General features: G+C 36.0%; 2 protein-coding genes across 2 annotated transcripts; one reads left to right on the top strand and one right to left on the bottom strand.

Moving 5' to 3' along the window:
• Positions 1–875: 875 nt before the first annotated feature.
• LOC120282768 lies at positions 876–1,559 on the bottom strand. The gene has a single exon (XM_039289615.1). It carries the CDS (start codon positions 1,557–1,559, stop codon positions 876–878), a length of 684 nt encoding a protein of 227 aa, XP_039145549.1.
• A 4,903-nt stretch (positions 1,560–6,462) lies between these two features.
• Positions 6,463–8,376, top strand: LOC120281750 (aspartic proteinase nepenthesin-1). Its single transcript, XM_039288450.1, has one exon. The coding sequence runs from the start codon at positions 7,012–7,014 to the stop codon at positions 8,314–8,316; it is 1,305 nt and encodes a 434-aa protein (XP_039144384.1). The 5' UTR covers positions 6,463–7,011; the 3' UTR covers positions 8,317–8,376.
• Positions 8,377–18,146: the final 9,770 nt, after the last annotated feature.

Consider the following 18,146-nt stretch of genomic DNA (forward strand, 5'->3'; position numbering starts at 1 on the left):
TACCCGACCACTTACTCTGTTGATGTCCTCGACAGAGCACACAGGAGAAGAGTCGTTGCTCATGATGGCGGATGTTATACACTGGTTTGCAGATGTTGATGTCATCTTAATGCCTTTTATACTTCATGGTCACTTCCATATCCTCATGCTCGATAAAGAAAAAAAGGAATATATTCATTATTCCTCGTTTGTCAGTCTGAAATATGATCAGGATGCCATCCGCGTGGTACACAATATTTTTATTCATTTAAACCGCTACTAATTTCGTCGTCTTTATGCTTAACCGATGCATGTTTTGTTGCCAGCGGGAACTATTTGACAAATGTTTAGCAATTGAATTTGGTGATACTGCCACGGAAGCTTACTCTCTCAGACACGAACGGAGTTGCTCGTAGCAAAAGCCGGGTATTATCGATTGTCCAGTCTATGTCATGCGCTTCATGGAGCAAATACTCGCTAGTGAGAAACTAAAACTTCCCCAGACTGACATTCTACACTTGCGTCTACGTTTTGCGGCTCGCATATTGATGGATGGCATCGCCCATCGTCATCTAACTCCCGGAGACCCAAAAAACTGTTAAGATGTGTTATACTCATCATTCTCATTAACTTGATTTTTCTTCTATTTTCAGTTCTGGACATGTAGTTATTTGTCTATTACTATGCTACTTCAAACAAGAGTTGTTTGTCATGCACATATATGTGTTTTTACTTAAAAAGAATAGTTCCAAGTTAAAATTAGTTCATACTGCTTAAAAGTAGATCATACTAATTAAAATTAGTTGTTTTCAGTTAACATCATCCATTACATTACCGCTTTTGTTGTGGCAAACAGTTTTTGAATATGCAAGGTACATGTAAATAACAACCTGTAGTCAATCATCTATCGACACATTATAGGATCTACGGTTATGACCAGCATCATCGTATATAGTATCTCCAAGCTTTGACAAAAACCACGTCCAGTTGCCATCCGTTTCATTATATACAATTGCAAATGCCACATGAAAGAAACCATCATTCCCATCCTTTCCCATTGCACCTAACAAAGTGCCTCCGTATTTACCGAGCAAGTGAGTTCCATCCAAGTACAACAATGGCCTACATCCTGTCTTGAAACCAATCACACATGCTTTAAAGGCAAAAAACGCGCGTTTGAACCGGCCACCGTCATTCTCTACGATAGCAACGCTACCAGGGTTTGTTACTAACACCTTCTTTGCGTACCACATTAATAAATCATAGCTAGCCACCTCATTCCAATGGAGAACATCCTTGGCGACCTTTTTCCCTAGCCAAGCTTGTTTATAGGATAAATGGACACCGTGGTCTCGCAACATATCACGTTGAATGTCAATAGCCCTATGCAGGGGACGGTCCTTAAGCTTTTGTATAACACGTGCACTCACCCACTTTTTTGATGCCTTGGGATGTGAGGACGTGCCAATACCTCCACCACATGTGTGTGTGGGATACATCATCTTGATCCTAAACGTCTCGTGGTTACCTTCTACGGACGCGTGGACAAGCCATTCACAACCTTCAGCAGCACACTTCATAGTCACTCTTTGCTTGTCATTCTTAATGAATGTAAAGTTAAAATTACGTTTGATAGCAAAATTCTTAAGTGCATCTTTCAAATGGTCACAGTCAGTTGTGGCAAACGTGACAGGGTTTGACTATAATGCCCTTGGTTGCAATGAGTTTCTATTTAATACATGAGGCTTCTGTTTAAAATATGAGGTTTCTATTTAAAGTATGAGGTTCTGTTTAAAAAATAAGTTTTCTGTTTAAGAAATGAGTACATGCATTACTCTTCATGCTAACATAAATTCTTTTGTTTGTAATTATAATGTAATCATGCTAACCTAAATTTTTTCCCACAAACTTATTAAATTTTTAATGTAAATATCGTTATCTCCATACAATAAAGAACGGTAATCTTTATGCTTGTTTGTCTTTGTTTAACTATCGATGTTTCTGTTTAATATATTGCGTTTACGTTTAAAAAAGTGCTTAAATATCGTTGTTTCGATTTAAATATGTATGAGTGGCCAAGATTAATTGGTTTTTATACCCATGATTAATTTGTCACGTAAATATTGGTTTTTATGTTTAAATATCAATGTTTCTGTTTAAAAAATGAGTTTGCTGTTTAAAAAAAATGAGGTTTTCTGTTTAAGAAATGAGATTTCTGTTAGGTTTCTGTTTAAGAAATGAGGTTATTGTTTAAAAAAATGAGCTCTCTGCTTAAGAAATGAGTTCTCTATTTAAGAAATGAGTACATGTATTACTCTTCATGCTAACCTAAATTCTTTTGTTTGTAGTTATAAGTTTGTTTGTAGTTATAATGTAATCATGCTAACTTAAATTCTTTTCCACAAACTTATTAAATTTTTAATGTAAATATCGTTATCTCCATATAATAAAGAATAACCGTCTTTATGCTTGGTTGTCTTTGTTTAACTATCGATGCTTCTGTTTAATGTATTGCGTTTACGTTTAAAAAAGTGCTTAAATATCGTTGTTTCTATTTAAATATGTACGAGTGGCCAAGATTAATTGGTTTTTATACACAGAATTAATTTGTCATGTAAATATTGGTTTTTCTGTTTAAATATCAATGTTTCTGTTTAAAAAATGAGTTTTCTGTTTAAAAAAAAAGAGGTTTCTGTTTAAAAAATGAGATTTCTATTAGGTTTCTGTTTAAGAAATGAGTTTTCTGTTTAAGAAATGAAGTTTCTATTTTAAAAAATGAGCTTTCTGTTTAAAAAATGAACTTTTTGTTTAAAAAATGAGTTCTCTATTTAAGAAATGAGTACATGTATTACTCTTCATGCTAACCTAAATTCTTTTGTTTGTAGTTATAAGTTTGTTTGTAGTTATAATGTAATCCTGCTAACCTAAATTCTTTTCCACAAACTTATTAAATTTTTAATGTAAATATCGTTATCTCCATATAATAAAGAACGATCGTCTTTATGCTTGATTGTCTTTGTTTAACTATCGATGTTTCTGTTTAATATATTGCGTTTACGTTTAAAAAAGTGCTTAAATATCGTTGTTTCTATTTAAATATATACGAGTGGCCAAGATTAATTGGTTTTTATACCCAGTATTAATTTTTCACGTAAATATTGGTTTTTCTGTTTAAATATCAATGTTTCTGTTTAAAAAATGAGTTTTCTGTTTAACAAAATGATGTTTCTGTTTAAGAAATGAGTTTTTTGTTTAAGAAATGAGGTTTCTGTTTAAAGAAATGAGCTCTCTGTTTAAGAAATGAACTCTCTGTTTAAGAAATGAGTACATGCAAAAAGAATGAAAAAATGTATGCAAAATGGTATAAGGGCAATAATGGAATTTCATAATGCAGGGGGTAAAAAGGAAGTGAAACAATAAAGGAAGGGCTGTCTAAGATATTCAAAACTCACAGGGGCTGTTTGGGAAGTTTTGAAATTCTTGAGGGGTAAACAGTAATTTTCCCTTTGTTTATTTTTTGAAATTTAAGTTCTTTTAATTTATTAAAATTTTGTGAAAAATTAATAGATTAAAAAAAATTTATATCAAATACGACGTTTTTAAATAAATTGATTATTTTACTTTTGGGAATTAACAACATTAAAAAATTTTGAACAATTTTTTCATTTTTTTATCAGGGGAGAAATCAGGCTAATTGATTAAAATATTGCAATTTTTTTAATTAATTCTCAAATTACGCATTTCCGTAATTATTTATGGAAATGCGTATAATTTTTTAAAATTAAGGGTCCCACTATATTATTTTAATATTTAAATTTCATTTTTTTTTAAAAACAGAGGGCCCATTATTTTTATAATGTTAAATTTTTATTTTTAAAAAAACTACGGTTCGTTAGTTTTTACATTAAAAAAATTTTTACATTCAAACCTTTATAATTTTCATTAATTTTTCTTATAACTTATTTTTTCTCACTTCTGCTATGTTATTTCTACTTTCACTACAAGTAACTGTAGTGGAAGCTTGTTCTTTCGTCAAGAGTTCCTGCAGCCATTGGTCGGTGTTCCTCTCGACTAAGGTTGTCACCTTTGTTCAGTATGACAAAAATATGAATTTTACAAGATTTAATTTTAAAAAATAAAATAACTTTGCAAGAAAATAAAAAAACTACAATAAATTTTTTTTTAAAGAAGTGCTTCTCTATATATTGAATTTTTTTTTGTTATAGAAAATACTTGTGTGTTTTAGAAAAAAAAACTTAGAGGGTTTATATACGCCTGCATCTGACAAATGGATGGCTAAGATCAATTTCATCCAATGGCTTTCATGAATGGGGTAGGTGCTACATGCCACCAATAATTCATCCCAACAACCTTTTATTATGAAAAAATATTTAAATTATTTATTTAAGAGCTTGGATGTAAAATTTTTTAAATTTAAAAAACTACCAGGACCCGCGGTTTTTTAAAAAATAAAAACTTAATATTAAAAAAATAAAGGGGCCTCTGTTTTAAAAAAATAAAATTTAAATATTAAAAAGATCCAGTGGGACCATTAATTTAAAAAAATATTAAAAAAAATATAAATACGCATTTCCGGAAATGCGCAATTTAGAAAATAATTTATAAAGTTACAATATTTTAATCAATTAGCCGGAGAAATCACACACTTATAAAATGAAAAAAAAAAAAAACTTTTTTTATTATTTTTTTCACAAAACTGGGAGCACATGATTTATTCTTAAAATTTTGGTATAATACCCTAGTTGGTCCCTCTACTTTTCTCTCTCTTCCCTTTTGGTCCCTCTACTCAGAAATGCTCCCGACTAGTCCCTCTACTTTTGAAAATGTGCCCAGCTTAGTTAAAAATGCTCCCCAACCGGGTCTCTCTAATTTTTAGAAATGTGCCCACTTAGTCCCTCTAAGTGGGCACATTTTTAAAAAGTAGAGGGGACCCGATGGGAGCATTTTTAACTAAGTGGGCACATTTTCAAAAAGTGAGGGACTAGTCGAGCATTTCGATAGAGGACAAAAAAGAGAATAAAAAAACTATATCACAGGGTGTGTGTGCGTCGTACACGTGGATGTTGGGGATGCCGTTCAACTTACTCCGGGGATCATCCGGGGTGAAGTAACGGTTAGTGCGGAAGCTTACGGAAAGAGTTAAGAGAAAGAGAGCATAAGAGCTAGGAGCAAGGGAGACAAGAGATGTATTCACAAATGAGGGACTTCCAATATTTCTTTTAGAATTTGATTCATTTTAATTTGATGTGATGATTTATGATTTCTTTCTTTGATATTTTGTTAATATTGTTGGTTTGATTGTTTGTTTGATATTTTGATTTTTATTATTAAGTTGATTTCCTTTTGTTGATTTAAGATTTCGTTGTAATAATAATTGTTGTTAAATAAACTTTGATTGATTTTTGTTTTTAGATTGAACTGAAATAAGATTTGTAGAAAATATAAAATTACTACTAATTTGCAGTAAAATAAAATTTACTACTACTTTGTAATAGCTTGAAATAAATAAGAGAGAATACTTATGCAGTAACAAGATCCACAACATGTAATATGATAGAAGTTAAACTTGGTAAATAACCCTATTTGATCCATAATTATTGTAAGTAAAAACATGTTTTTGGTTTTTGTTGGTTTTTTAGTTTTTTGTGGGTTTTTTAAAATTAAACTCCTTTTCACCATGGACATTCTCATGTCGGCTCATTCAACCTTACCGTCTTAGGACCTACTGACCCTTTCCCTCTAGTACTTGGGCGATCCTTGTAGAGTCTCCAGTTTCCAAAGCCTGAGTGTTCCACTTTGCATAATTACTCGGAAGTATAATTTTTTGAGATCATCTTGATTATCTTTTAATATATGAGAGTTTATCTTTCCAACTTTCAGAGTTCAGACTTACCTCCATACTCCTTTTCCCCTAAACGGACCTCCTGTCCTCTGGCGGGTACTGTTTGGTGTTCTCCAGTTTGTCTTACTCTTAGATTAGTTAGAAAAACTCTTTATATAAAAGATACATCTTTTAAGCTCAAAAATATTTTTCAAAGATCTGTACAAAACTCATTTTTTAGATTTTTAAATATGGGTTCATGGATCAAATAAAAGCTATAATACCAAGGTAAAACTTACTATCTACATGTTGGGGACCCTGTTAAGGGTTTTACCCCTGCATGGTAAACATTACCTTGAGGTTTTCGAGGAAGGTTACTGTATCTCTGATACCACTATATCACAGGGTGTGTGTGCGCCGTACACGTGGATGTTGGGGATGCCGTTCAACTTACTCCGGGGATCATCCGGGGTGAAGTAACGGTTAGTGCGGAAGCTTACGGAAAGAGTTAAGAGAAAGAGAGCATGAGAGCTAGGAGCAAGGGAGACAAGAGATGTATTCACAAATGAGGGACTTCTTTATTGCATAATGCTTAGGATGGGTGGATACAAGGATGAGGATGATACTAGGACTATAATGCCCAAGAGGTGATGCCCCTCCTTACAACACAAGGGGGCCTTATATAGGCTCCAAGAGACTTAACCCTTAAGCAACTAAACTCATGGTTAGCTAACTTAACCATGGTTGGACACTATTACAGACAAGACACATACCTAATTGTCATGTAGCTAACATGACAATTACCAAACTTATTAAGTACAAGCATGCTTTTCAACAGTAAAACTACTGTTGCTACAGTTGTTAAATGCAGCAAACATATCCTCAGCAAAGACAATGACTTGTATTTCTACTTTAGGTCTGCTCCACCAAAAGAGGACATCAAGTAGACTCAAGCCACGTACTAACACTAGTGATTTGGTGTGAGTTACAGTAATAGCGATGATCAGAGAGCACGATCATGGCCGGTCCCTGACTCTCCCCACGAGGTACAGCCTGTAAAATCTTGTTCTTACACCCTCGCCCCATCATCTTCACCAGCCCACCAAACTCTCATAACGCGTCAAAAAACAACTCCATTTAAAACGTCCAAAGCATCAATTCCCTTCTCATTCATCAGTCTCCATCTCACAATGATCCAAACGCTCACGCTCCTCTTCTTCATCCTTTTCCACCCAACCCACTCCAAACCTGACTATCTAAAACTCAACCTCCGCTACAACGGTAACCATCACCATTCCCTCTCTCAAACCCTCACCCAAGACTCCATCCGCCTCTCCTTCCTCTCATCCCGCACCACTCTCTCCGCCCCAATCATCTCCGGCGCCTCCACCGGCTCCGGTCAATACCTTGTCGAGTTTCACCTCGGCACTCCACCCCAGCGCCTCCACCTCATCGTCGACACAGGCAGTGACCTAATCTGGACTCGCTGCTCCCCCTGCCGTTCAAATTGCTCTTTTCACCACCCTCCGGGCACTACCTTCCTCCCCCGTCACTCCATCACCTTCTCACCTTTCCACTGCTACTCCCCTTCCTGCCACCTCATCCCTCACCCCTCTCACTCCTGCAACCACACCCGTCTTCACTCCCCCTGCCGCTACCACTACGCCTACGCCGACTCTTCCTCAACTTCCGGCTTCTTCTCCCACGATGTTGCCACTCTTCACACCCTCTCCGGCCACCCCACCCACATCCCCAACCTTCCTTTTGGCTGCGCCTTCAACATCTCCCCCGGCCCTGCCCTCTCCTCAGCCCACGGCGTCCTCGGCCTCGGCCGCGGCCCCATCTCCTTCCCCTCCCATACCTCCTCCAACTTGGGCAACCTCTTCTCTTACTGCCTTCTTGACTACACTCTCTCCCCTCCCCCAACCAGCTTCCTTCTCATCGGTCATCACTCTATCAAACCAAGCTTCACTTCAAACTTGAGCTTCACTCCACTCTTATCCAACCCAGTCTCCCCCACATTCTACTACATCCACATCACCGCTGTATATTTGAACAATATTCCACTCCCAATCGATCCTGATGTCTGGGTTCTCGACCCAAACACTGGCAACGGCGGCACCATCATCGACTCCGGTACTACATTGAGCTTCCTCCCCACCCCAGCTTATGACCAGATCGTCTCCACAATGGCTCTGAAAATCCCAGACCGTTTCAAGATCTCTCATGGACCACCAGGTTTTGATCTTTGCGTGAACTCTACCAAACCTTTGCGGAAGCCCAAGCTTGTCTTCAAGCTTCTCGGCGGCGCCGTCCTGGCCCCTCCTCCGGGGAACTATTTCATCGAAGCGGCGGATGGTGTCACTTGTTTAGCGCTGCAGCCTGCTGACGCCGGCTTCGGTGTTATTGGTAACTTAATGCAACAAGGCTTTCTTTTCGTCTTCGATCGTGATGCTTCTCGGCTCGGCTTCTCTAGAAACGGCTGTGCTGTTTGAAGCTTCATGTTTTGTTAATTTGGATTAATTCATTTTATGAGAATTTTATGTTTTATTAAATTATTCATATATATATATATATATATATTAATGGTTTGTTTTGGCATTGGATTCTATTTGGTGCCATCTTGTATGAAAAGGTTTGTTTTATGATAAGAGACATGACTTGGTGTCACGAGATGTGTCTTGGGTAGATGGTGTGTAGCTTCCTTTCCAGCTTGGGATTGCGGGAAATCTTTTCTCGTCTAAGGGTTTTAAGGCCACGAGGGGACCCATTTCGGGACAAGCGATGAAACTCGGGTTGTACTGAATGGTGCCGTTCTTGTCGGGTTGATCTGCGCGCTATTTTGTGTTTTGGTGGCTAAATTGAGAGCAGCATTACATTGTTTTATAAATGCTAGAGTAAGAATGGATTGGGTAGAAAATGAATAATATTATTGTTAGATGAACAGTGCTGATTAATTATAATGATTTAATTGAAAAAACACTTTTTGTTAATGGAGATTTCAATTAAATAAAAATTATTAATATAAAATTTTAATTAAAACAATAAAAGTGTGATAGACGCTTTCTCTTTTATCAACATGTAATTATATAAAAAATTATTTATTCAAATAATTAATTTAAATAATTAAAACTAATAATAATTAAAAATGAGATATTGAATTTGCCTCCTTCATATGATTCATTGCCTCCCATTCATTTATTGTTTTGTAGAGCGTTTTGATTTAGTTTTCTTTAATTCAAAATAGTTGGAAAATGAGTACTACACTGGCTCTATTACTTGGAGCGACATGTGCACTTTCTAATATCGGAACACAACCGATCAAATGCTCAACATTGTTGCAAAGGCTTGAGATATTAGAAACACTAGGAATTTATTACTTTAGCTATTTTTTTTTTTCATTTTGTTTTTCTATAACCTTAATTGATCTTTGACTTTTTTTCTTTCTTTATGTGCATGAAATCATGCATGGCATGAGGAAATCCGATAGAATTATTTGAGGAAGGTCCAAAAAATTGAGAGGAATTTGCATCAGAAATTAAGAATTAAGAAACTGTTGAATCAAAGACGATAGCACTTTGAGCAGCATGAGGCAAAAGTTTAGGTTAAGGAATCAGTAAATATAGCCGAATAGCAAATTACTTTATTGGAATATGCCAAGCCCTCACTGATGGGGATGGGTTACTATCTTGAATTTTTCATATCTAACTCGTTAACTAAGATCCATTTTCATCCTAAATGACAAATGGATTTTTACATAGACAAATAGGTATATTGACTTATACACAATAAAACTACTATATATAACTTTCAAAAATAATCAATTTCATAAAATTGATTAATATCATTATTATAATTATATTTAGCAACCCATGAGGATCCGTCTCATATTGACCAGAAGATATCAATATTATTAGGTTTTTTTACGTGAGAAAGCAAAGATAGGATTTACGATTTGAGTTGTGATACCACGGACTAATTTCTGTGGGAATCACAGTGGAACCCAGACGTGGTCTCACAACAACCAAGTTTTTTGAATACTAAGGTAATTCCAGTATTGGGATTAATAACTCCAATACCAGAGTTAGCACCACGAAAAAAAAATAATAAAATAAATTTTAAAAATATCAAACTTGGTTGTTGTGAGGCTACGTCTCTGTTTCACTGTAATTCCTACTGAACCCAGTCCATGAAATTACAACTCCCACGATTTAGCCTTAGTCCTTGGACTAGAGATTGAGTCAAGGACGAAAAAAAAAAAATCCCCACCCCTTTTTTGATCCCCTTGTTGCCCTCCATCCCTGTCTCGATATATGTATGCAATTAATCCTAATATTTTAATTTGAGTATTATAAATAAATTGCATGACTAGAATATATATTATTTTTTCAAAACTTATTTTTTAAGTTATCTTTTTATTAAAATTTAAGTAAGTGCTAAATTATTCAATAAATCTAAATGGACGAAAATTATAATAATTCTTACATAAAACTCTTTAAAAATATCTCTTTAACCATTTGTTCTTAGGGAACGCATTCCACATGTAATCTGTCTTGAATCTATGTTGAAAACTATTCTAATCTATGTTGAAAACTATTCTAACCATTGGCTCAACTTTTAACTAAATAATTAAACCTATTTTATTTCTTAATTTTTAAAAAAATTATAATTTTGATAAGTACAGCTCATTTTATTATAATTCATGGAGGGTATGTTAATGTTAGCTGAGTGGAGTTAAATGACACAATTATAATTAGATACTTAGGATCTATTTGGTGGACAAAATAAAGATTATATGTTAAAATAAGTTTTGTTTAGTAAACCAACAAGCTATGATAGTTTTATTCTGTTGACCCACTCTATCTTATCACCACTTCCAAAGTGACAACCTTCTAAAAAAATTTATAACTTTTAAAAAATTGATAATTACCTAAATTTTTTAATCATACTATTATATCTCCTCTACTTTTCTTTCTTTCTCTAGCCAAACAAGATATATTATTATAGGGTAAAAATTTTAGTAGGCTACTATACTATGGTTGTTTTTTACTTTGCTCTCTGAATTTCAATTTGTTTCTTTTCAATCATCCTACATTGATTTTCTTTCACAGGGAGGTCACCCATTAGATTCCCATGAATTTTTGCTGAGCTAGCCACCGGAATTACATATCGTCCATTAAATTAAAGACATTTAAGCCATGCTGGCTTAAACACGTCACCAAGATTATATGGAAATACACATCATCAACCATGTAAGCAATTTAATCCAAGTCACCAAGGTCATCTAGCTATTTTCCCTTTCCTTGAGAGACCCCACACCCATCCCGATTCTTCATCGTCCGACATTAGGGATTCTTCACTGGCGGGCCCCCCTTTCACTGGCGAGATCGCCCTTCTCCGGCGGGGTAGTGAGCAAGGCAAGGTAGAAGGAGGAAGAAAGCAAGGCACTGCAACAAGAAAGTTCCACCTGATCGAGCGTGTGAGAAAGAGAGAGAAGAGAAGATCATCCCGCGGTCATCGGCAAGATGGGCAAAGGCAATGGCAAGCTTTACTGAAGATTGTGGAGAGCAGGCTTTAGTCGTGGATGTAGAATTTTTGTTTTAGTTTTTGTTTTGCCTTTTTTTTTTGGGTAACAGTTTATCTTGCTAAGAGTTGAATACATGAGAGAAAACATGAATGAGAATGGAACTTTTTGGTTTAAGTGTTCTTTGTTGCTATTTTTTTATTAATTTTTTATTAAGATTCTATTTTCCACTGAACAAGCTTCATTATAATGAATTGACCATTTATTGAATGAAAATCTGCAATTAGTTTTCATAACATACTAAACAATGGAATACTAAATGAAGAAATCAAGAAAGAAGCTTAATATTTAAAAGTTTTCATTTTTTTCATAAGCACAGAAGTAATACAAAATTGATGTGCATATCACATACTGGGCACAAATAAACTTGTTTGTTACAAACCTACAGGTTGCTTTCATTACATGGTCCAGTTTTCACATGGGAAACCTGACAAAGTTTAGACAAAACAAATTGGACAAGGTTCCACTAGTCCCAAGAAGCATTAAAAAGTAAGAAATAAAATACAAAATTTGAAGCATCACTTCCTTTGAGGGTGTTTTTTATAGTCTTGTACACCCACTACTTCCTCCAGGACTTGGTGGAAGCCACACCTTCCTTCTTGTCTCCCTACCACCCACTTGGTGTTATCTTCAAAATTTTTCTGCAGCATTGCTCCTCGAAACACAAGAGGTCTTGCTGGAAACTGCTTCCTTGCTTGAGATTTGGATAGATATTGCCTTACAGGTCCTCTTGGTGCAACTGCAGTTGAAGGTGTGGAGGTAGGTTGATCAATTCCATTATTGACCTGCAATGTTTAAAGAAGACTCAGGGAACAACATTAGGTATTTAGGGTTATGAAATTTTTTTAACTGAATTGATGCATACTTGTGATACTGATGAAGTTTTCTTAGTTCCATCTGTGGTAGGATTATGGTCTGATGTTGGTGGCTTTAAGAGGTTGTGAATAGGTATGTAACTCTAGATTTTGTTAAAACTAAAGGTAGATATTTTACATTTTAAATTTTCATTGATGTATTGTTGTGTGAAGAGACTGTCACATACCTTTGAATTTTCTGGAGCTGATAAATTTCCATCTACTTGAGGATTCTATTTTTGAGTAAAAGGGCTTGGTATAGTTTGAACATGCACATGAAGGGACTTCAATATTCCATGTGGAATTCTCTCCAACAACTCAATGAAAATAATTTTTGCAGAATACTTATGCCATTAAAGTTACAGGTGGTGCTCTTCCATGGATGTCGACAGGTACATCAATTACCTTCAGATATGCAACGTAAATGTAAAATACTTGCCACCATATATATCATTTTAATAGTCACACTACAATCTTGCAAAATTACCTGTGAAAGTGGTTCCTAAGAAACACTTGGCCTACCATCTGGAACCCTAGCTTCACTATTGTCCCTCATTTGAGCAACCTTGTCATTAACAATGAATTAGACCATCAACACTTGTAATATTGGTTATAGATTAAATAATGCACATAACTCAATGAAATGGTCATGTAAGACTTGAGGATCAATGTTCTCCATGGGTTCCTACTGGGTGCTAACTCCCTGTTTAATTCAAGAATAAGGCATCATAATTGATTCATAGACACTTGAGAAATACTTTAGTATAACAAGTTTGCTATTAGTAATAAAAAGCTCACTGCAGCCTGTGTCCCCCTAGTATGACTCTAGTCTGTCCACATAAATAATGCATATTTAGTTAAATTCACAAAAAGTAAGATACAATCAAATTTGTTAGTGCCTTAAAAACCACTACTTACCTGTACTCCATGGAATCTTCTGTTAAATCCTACAACCCCGCAGATGCTGCATTTGATTGTGATCCTTTTTATACGGACTTTTCCCTTTGTGAAGCCAGCAACTTCTTCAGTTGGATCCTTTCTCCTAAGAATTGGTTTCCTGCCGCTTTTTTGTTTGCTAGATCAGGTGGTATCATGGGACCTTGTCGACTCTTAGGCCAACAATTGGAGCTTTGGGTTGGGTGTAGGATATGGTCATAAGTTGCTAGGGATGTACTGACTCTATAACAATCATCTAAGTAGTCCTCGGGTTTCTTTTTGTTGTAATATAGAGATGATATTGCATGAGGACATGGGATACTTGTCAGTTACCATTTCCTACAAGTGCAAGATTTCTCACCTTGGTTAACAATGAACTGACCATCCGTACATACAACTTGGTATTTATCACCGCCATCCCAAGTTGTCTTACATGACCAGCTAAATTGTTTAGCTTTTTTCAACTTATTGAGAATTTAAGAACAAAGTTCTGCTGTACATTTTCTCATTGCATCTCTTCTCTTTTGGATTCTGGTCATCAGTTGTGTTCGTATCATTTAATTCATGCTAACTATGCCCTTGGTTCTAGCCACAAGAATTATGATGTTGAAGCACTCACATAGGTTCTTGAGTAATATGTCAAACTTAAATTTTGACTTAAAGTGTGACCTACTCCAATGAATAGGATCAATGTTTTTCATAAACCTGTGTGCATCTGGTGGCATAACATTGAGAGTATCCATAGCTTGGTTAAATGCAGGTATGTAACTAGACCTAGCACAAGACCACAATTGATCCTTAAGAGCTTTGCCTCTAAATTTTTTCCTGAAATTAATATGCAAATGCCTCAAATAGAACCTATGTTCACTATATGGGAACAACTCTTCAATTGCATTTTGGAGGCCCTTTTAGGTCAGTTTTGTTTTTAGATTTACCATTCACCAGCAAACATATAAAGGGGCAGATTAAGTGGGGGGGAAAAAATAAATCCATAAACAACATAACTACATGTCAGTCACTAACTGAAATCATATCTAGTACACATAATGTATGATGTATATGATGGAAACATAAAGCTGGATAGGCATGAATAGTGAAGGTAAATAAATGCATATATTGCAATAAATTAAATGATGTTGTTTTAACTTACTTTCTGTCGATCACTCATGAAAGCCCAATGGTGAGAGTTAGATATCTCTAGGTCTTCACCCAATAGCTCCAGAAACCATAGCCATTTCTGGTAATTCTCCTTGTTAACCACTGCCCATGCTGTTGGATAGATGCAATCATTTGCATCTATGCCAAATGCTGTCAACAATTGCCCCCATAATGCCCCTTTAGAAAGCAGCCATCAATAGATAGAATTTGCCAGCATCCTGCTAGAAACACTGCCCTAAGTGGGGACAAGCACACATACATGGCTTCGAACACACCCTCGTTGCATCCGAACTTCACTATTGAACCAGGATGTGTTCTAAGCAACTCTAATATGTAGTCATATAAGCTACACATTTGTGTGTGCTCATCCCCATCAAGCATTCTAATTCCAAGTAGAAATGCATAAATAAATAAAAAAGTAATCAAAAAAACCAAAAAATATTTGATCATTAAAAAGATGACCCAAATTGATGGGTAATTAATCTGACATTAAAAAACTGACACACCCCTTGCGTGTGTGTACCGCAAGTGCACGCGTCGTCGAAGTAATAAAATACCCCGGTGAGTGGGTAGTCGAATCCACAAGGAATAGTTGCTCAAAAACAAGAAGTATTGCTATTTAGCTAGAGTGAAAACCTATTTGTGACGTTGACTCAAGATATTAATGCAAAGAAAAGTAAAAGAGAAAAGAGAAAGCAAGAGGAGTAAAGAGAGGCAATCAATGGTAAAATGGGGTACCCGGACAATGCTCACCCTAGAACTATTGTTTCAAGTGCAAGACTAATATTATACCTCCTAATTGAAGTTTAATAAGTTGTGGAAATCCAAAGACACACGGTCCCAAACTGAAGGTCAACTGTGACTAGCCCTCTACACTATACCCCGGCGGAAAGGGATACTCTTAACACCTCACATTGTGTGGGACTGCTTGAGGCTCTAGGGACTCCAAGTAATAAACCCTTTTCCTAATTTAGATCTAACCCTTTGGTCCAGGTGAAAGACCCCTAATCATGATTAAGCCGCAGCACTCAGGATTACTCAACTTTTTACTCTGTTGCTTGCGCAACTAAGCCCCAATGGTGTTCGTCTCTTAGCACTTCACTCTATCATGACCACAAAGAACTCTTAGAACATGGAGGTAGGATAAATCACATCGGAGGGGAAAGAGGACGTTCCGCTATCTCTGGACTCACCCTCTCAACCCTCTTCAACCTTGCTAAGTCTAACCCTATTGAAGTGTCACTCATTCACAAGGATTACCTAGAAAGCTCAACCCTAGTGTCACTCTAAGGGAAAATCAAAACAATAATCACACAAGATTGAAACTCAATTAAAATATCAATTAAAGAAGCATAATAGAAATCAATGAAACAAAATCATCATAGGGTTTACAAGTCCAAGCACACACTAGGGGTTTAGCTCTCCACAGAGCAATACAAGGTCAAAGATGAAATCAAAAATAAGTGCAAGCAATCCATAGAGATAACCCCCTTGTTGTCCGAGTCGATGGTCTTCAAGAGCAGCCTCATCTTCTCCAAAGACTCATCCGTCAGGCCTAGGGCACACCTCGCCAAATCAATGCTAACAAAAGCTCCCCTAATAGCTCTCCTCCAAAAAAAATCGATGTCGAATGCCGTAGAACCGCTCCTAAATCCCAACAAAAACCTCTCTAAACCCTAACCACACTCTCCCCAAAAGATAGGTAAAAGATAGGATGATGATCGCCAAATCAAACTTTTAAAGCGGTATTTATAGGGATGAAATCGGGCATCTGCGCTGTGGATAGTAACTTCTACAATGATTTTGCTATAGCAAGCTGCTACAGTACTTTCGCTACAATGTTCTTGAATTTATTTTCTTCATCGAGGCCGCCAAGTTGGGCACACAACCATGCGGTAGATCATTTCGCGTCTTGCTTTCAAGCACATTGATGAACCTCTTAACAATGTTACACAAGTCGGAACATATGAGTGTGACTGCCTTTCTGCCCCTCCAATTTGTATATTCACTTGAGCATTTTAGATGTTGGCACACACCCACATGTCTATGAGCACAACTTGTGCCTTGATCCTTGTTTGGTCCAAGACTTTCCTCAACAATTGCGTCCATGATCTATTTTTGCTTTTTTTTTCTTCCAAACTTGTCTCCACAACCCTAAAGGCACAAAAAAACACAAATACACACGAATGAGCCATAAAATCTGATAAAAGTGATACTCAATGTAAGAAAAGTATACTTAGTAATACTTATACACAAACACTTGCAATATTTTTTGCCCTCCATGCTTTCAACCTGCTGATTTCGGCTTCTTGGTTGGTCCTTACAGCTTGCATGATACCAGCGAGTTTCCAACTTGGATCTGCCCTAAACTGATCAATGTAATGCTCTGTTATCCATTGAGCACTAACATGCATAATGTTGTGATCTCTAGTACATTCATGCTTCAAGTTTCCTGACTTCATTTGTATTGTATTTCTGTCCTTATACGTTAGTGATGCCCACAGATAAAAGGAACAATTTTTTTACAGTAATCTTTGCATCTTTTTTCATCGTTTGGCCTAAAATGCATCACACACCTGTTTTTTATTCCATAATTCTTCACTTCTTCTTTGAACAGTTCCATAATTCTTAAACTGTGGGCCATTCATGTCTATCTCTGCTTTGAATTGACTGTATCTAGACCTTTCTAGCTCCATTTCATCTTCATCCGTGGATGAACAGGACTATAACTCATCTAATTCAACATATTCAAAGTGGACATCCTCATCATCAGCATCAACCTCTGTACTATTTTTTTCCATTTAATTCATACTTGTCATAGGTATATCATTTTCATTCATAGCAACTTCAGGCTCTTCCCCTTCACTGTGGAAGCTATACTCGAAGTCATGGATATCACTTACATCATCACTTCCATCTTCATCGTTCCTTTCCTCATCTACTTCATCTCTTATGCAAAAATCTTCTTCTCTTTCATCTACGTGGACTCTTTTATTTTGTCCTGGTTGTTCTGGTGCTTATATCCTCCTTAACTTCATCTTTTTCATCTTCGTCATCTACTATGCCAACATCTTCTTCTCTTTCATCTACATGGCTTGATAATTGTTGTTTTGGTGCTTCCTCAATAATGATATCCATATTAGTCACTTTCACATAGACATTTATACTCCTACTGGTGCCAACACTCTTTACCATTGTAATCACATCTGAATCAGTCTTCACTTCTACCATCTTTACTCCTGCATTGTTGGTTTTCCTCTACCAAAAACTGCAACTTTCCACTTGCAATTTCATCTCCTTAGCCATATGTATGAGTTCTAATCTTGATAGAAAGTCATCATCACAAAAATCTACATAACCTCCAAATTGCATGTCATTCCAATTCTCATCATCACCTAAATCATAATACATCTGTATTGTGAAGTACTCGACAATGGGCTCTGTAAAAATGGAAGTTAAGCATAAATTAGGTTTGTTGCAGGACACGAAATCTATATGAACGCAATCTATATGCAGGACAAGCAGCAATTTATTGAGTTTTATGCAATAATTGAACTGTGCAACATGGGGATAAACAAATAAACATTTACAAACTGAGAAAAAAATTTAAAAAAAAACTATTAAAAGAAACCAAACAATGGTAAGACATGACAAATAAAGCCATGTATGACTCCAACAGGAAATTTAAAAGATATTATGAACTTACAGTTTTTTTTCTGTTATCGACCTAATTTAATTATCAAACAAGTCAAACTTTGTTCTTGGGGAAAAGCAACCCATCAATTATCAAACA

The sequence above is a fragment of the Dioscorea cayenensis genome, chromosome 18 (genome assembly GCF_009730915.1).
Source record: "Dioscorea cayenensis subsp. rotundata cultivar TDr96_F1 chromosome 18, TDr96_F1_v2_PseudoChromosome.rev07_lg8_w22 25.fasta, whole genome shotgun sequence".
NCBI lineage: Eukaryota > Viridiplantae > Streptophyta > Magnoliopsida > Dioscoreales > Dioscoreaceae > Dioscorea > Dioscorea cayenensis.

Coding starts and splice junctions, on each gene's coding strand:
- LOC120282768 (XM_039289615.1), bottom strand. CDS start 1,559: ATGAAGTGTGCTGCTGAAGGTTGTGAATGGCTTGTCCACGCGTCCGTA.
- LOC120281750 (XM_039288450.1), top strand. CDS start 7,012: ATGATCCAAACGCTCACGCTCCTCTTCTTCATCCTTTTCCACCCAACC.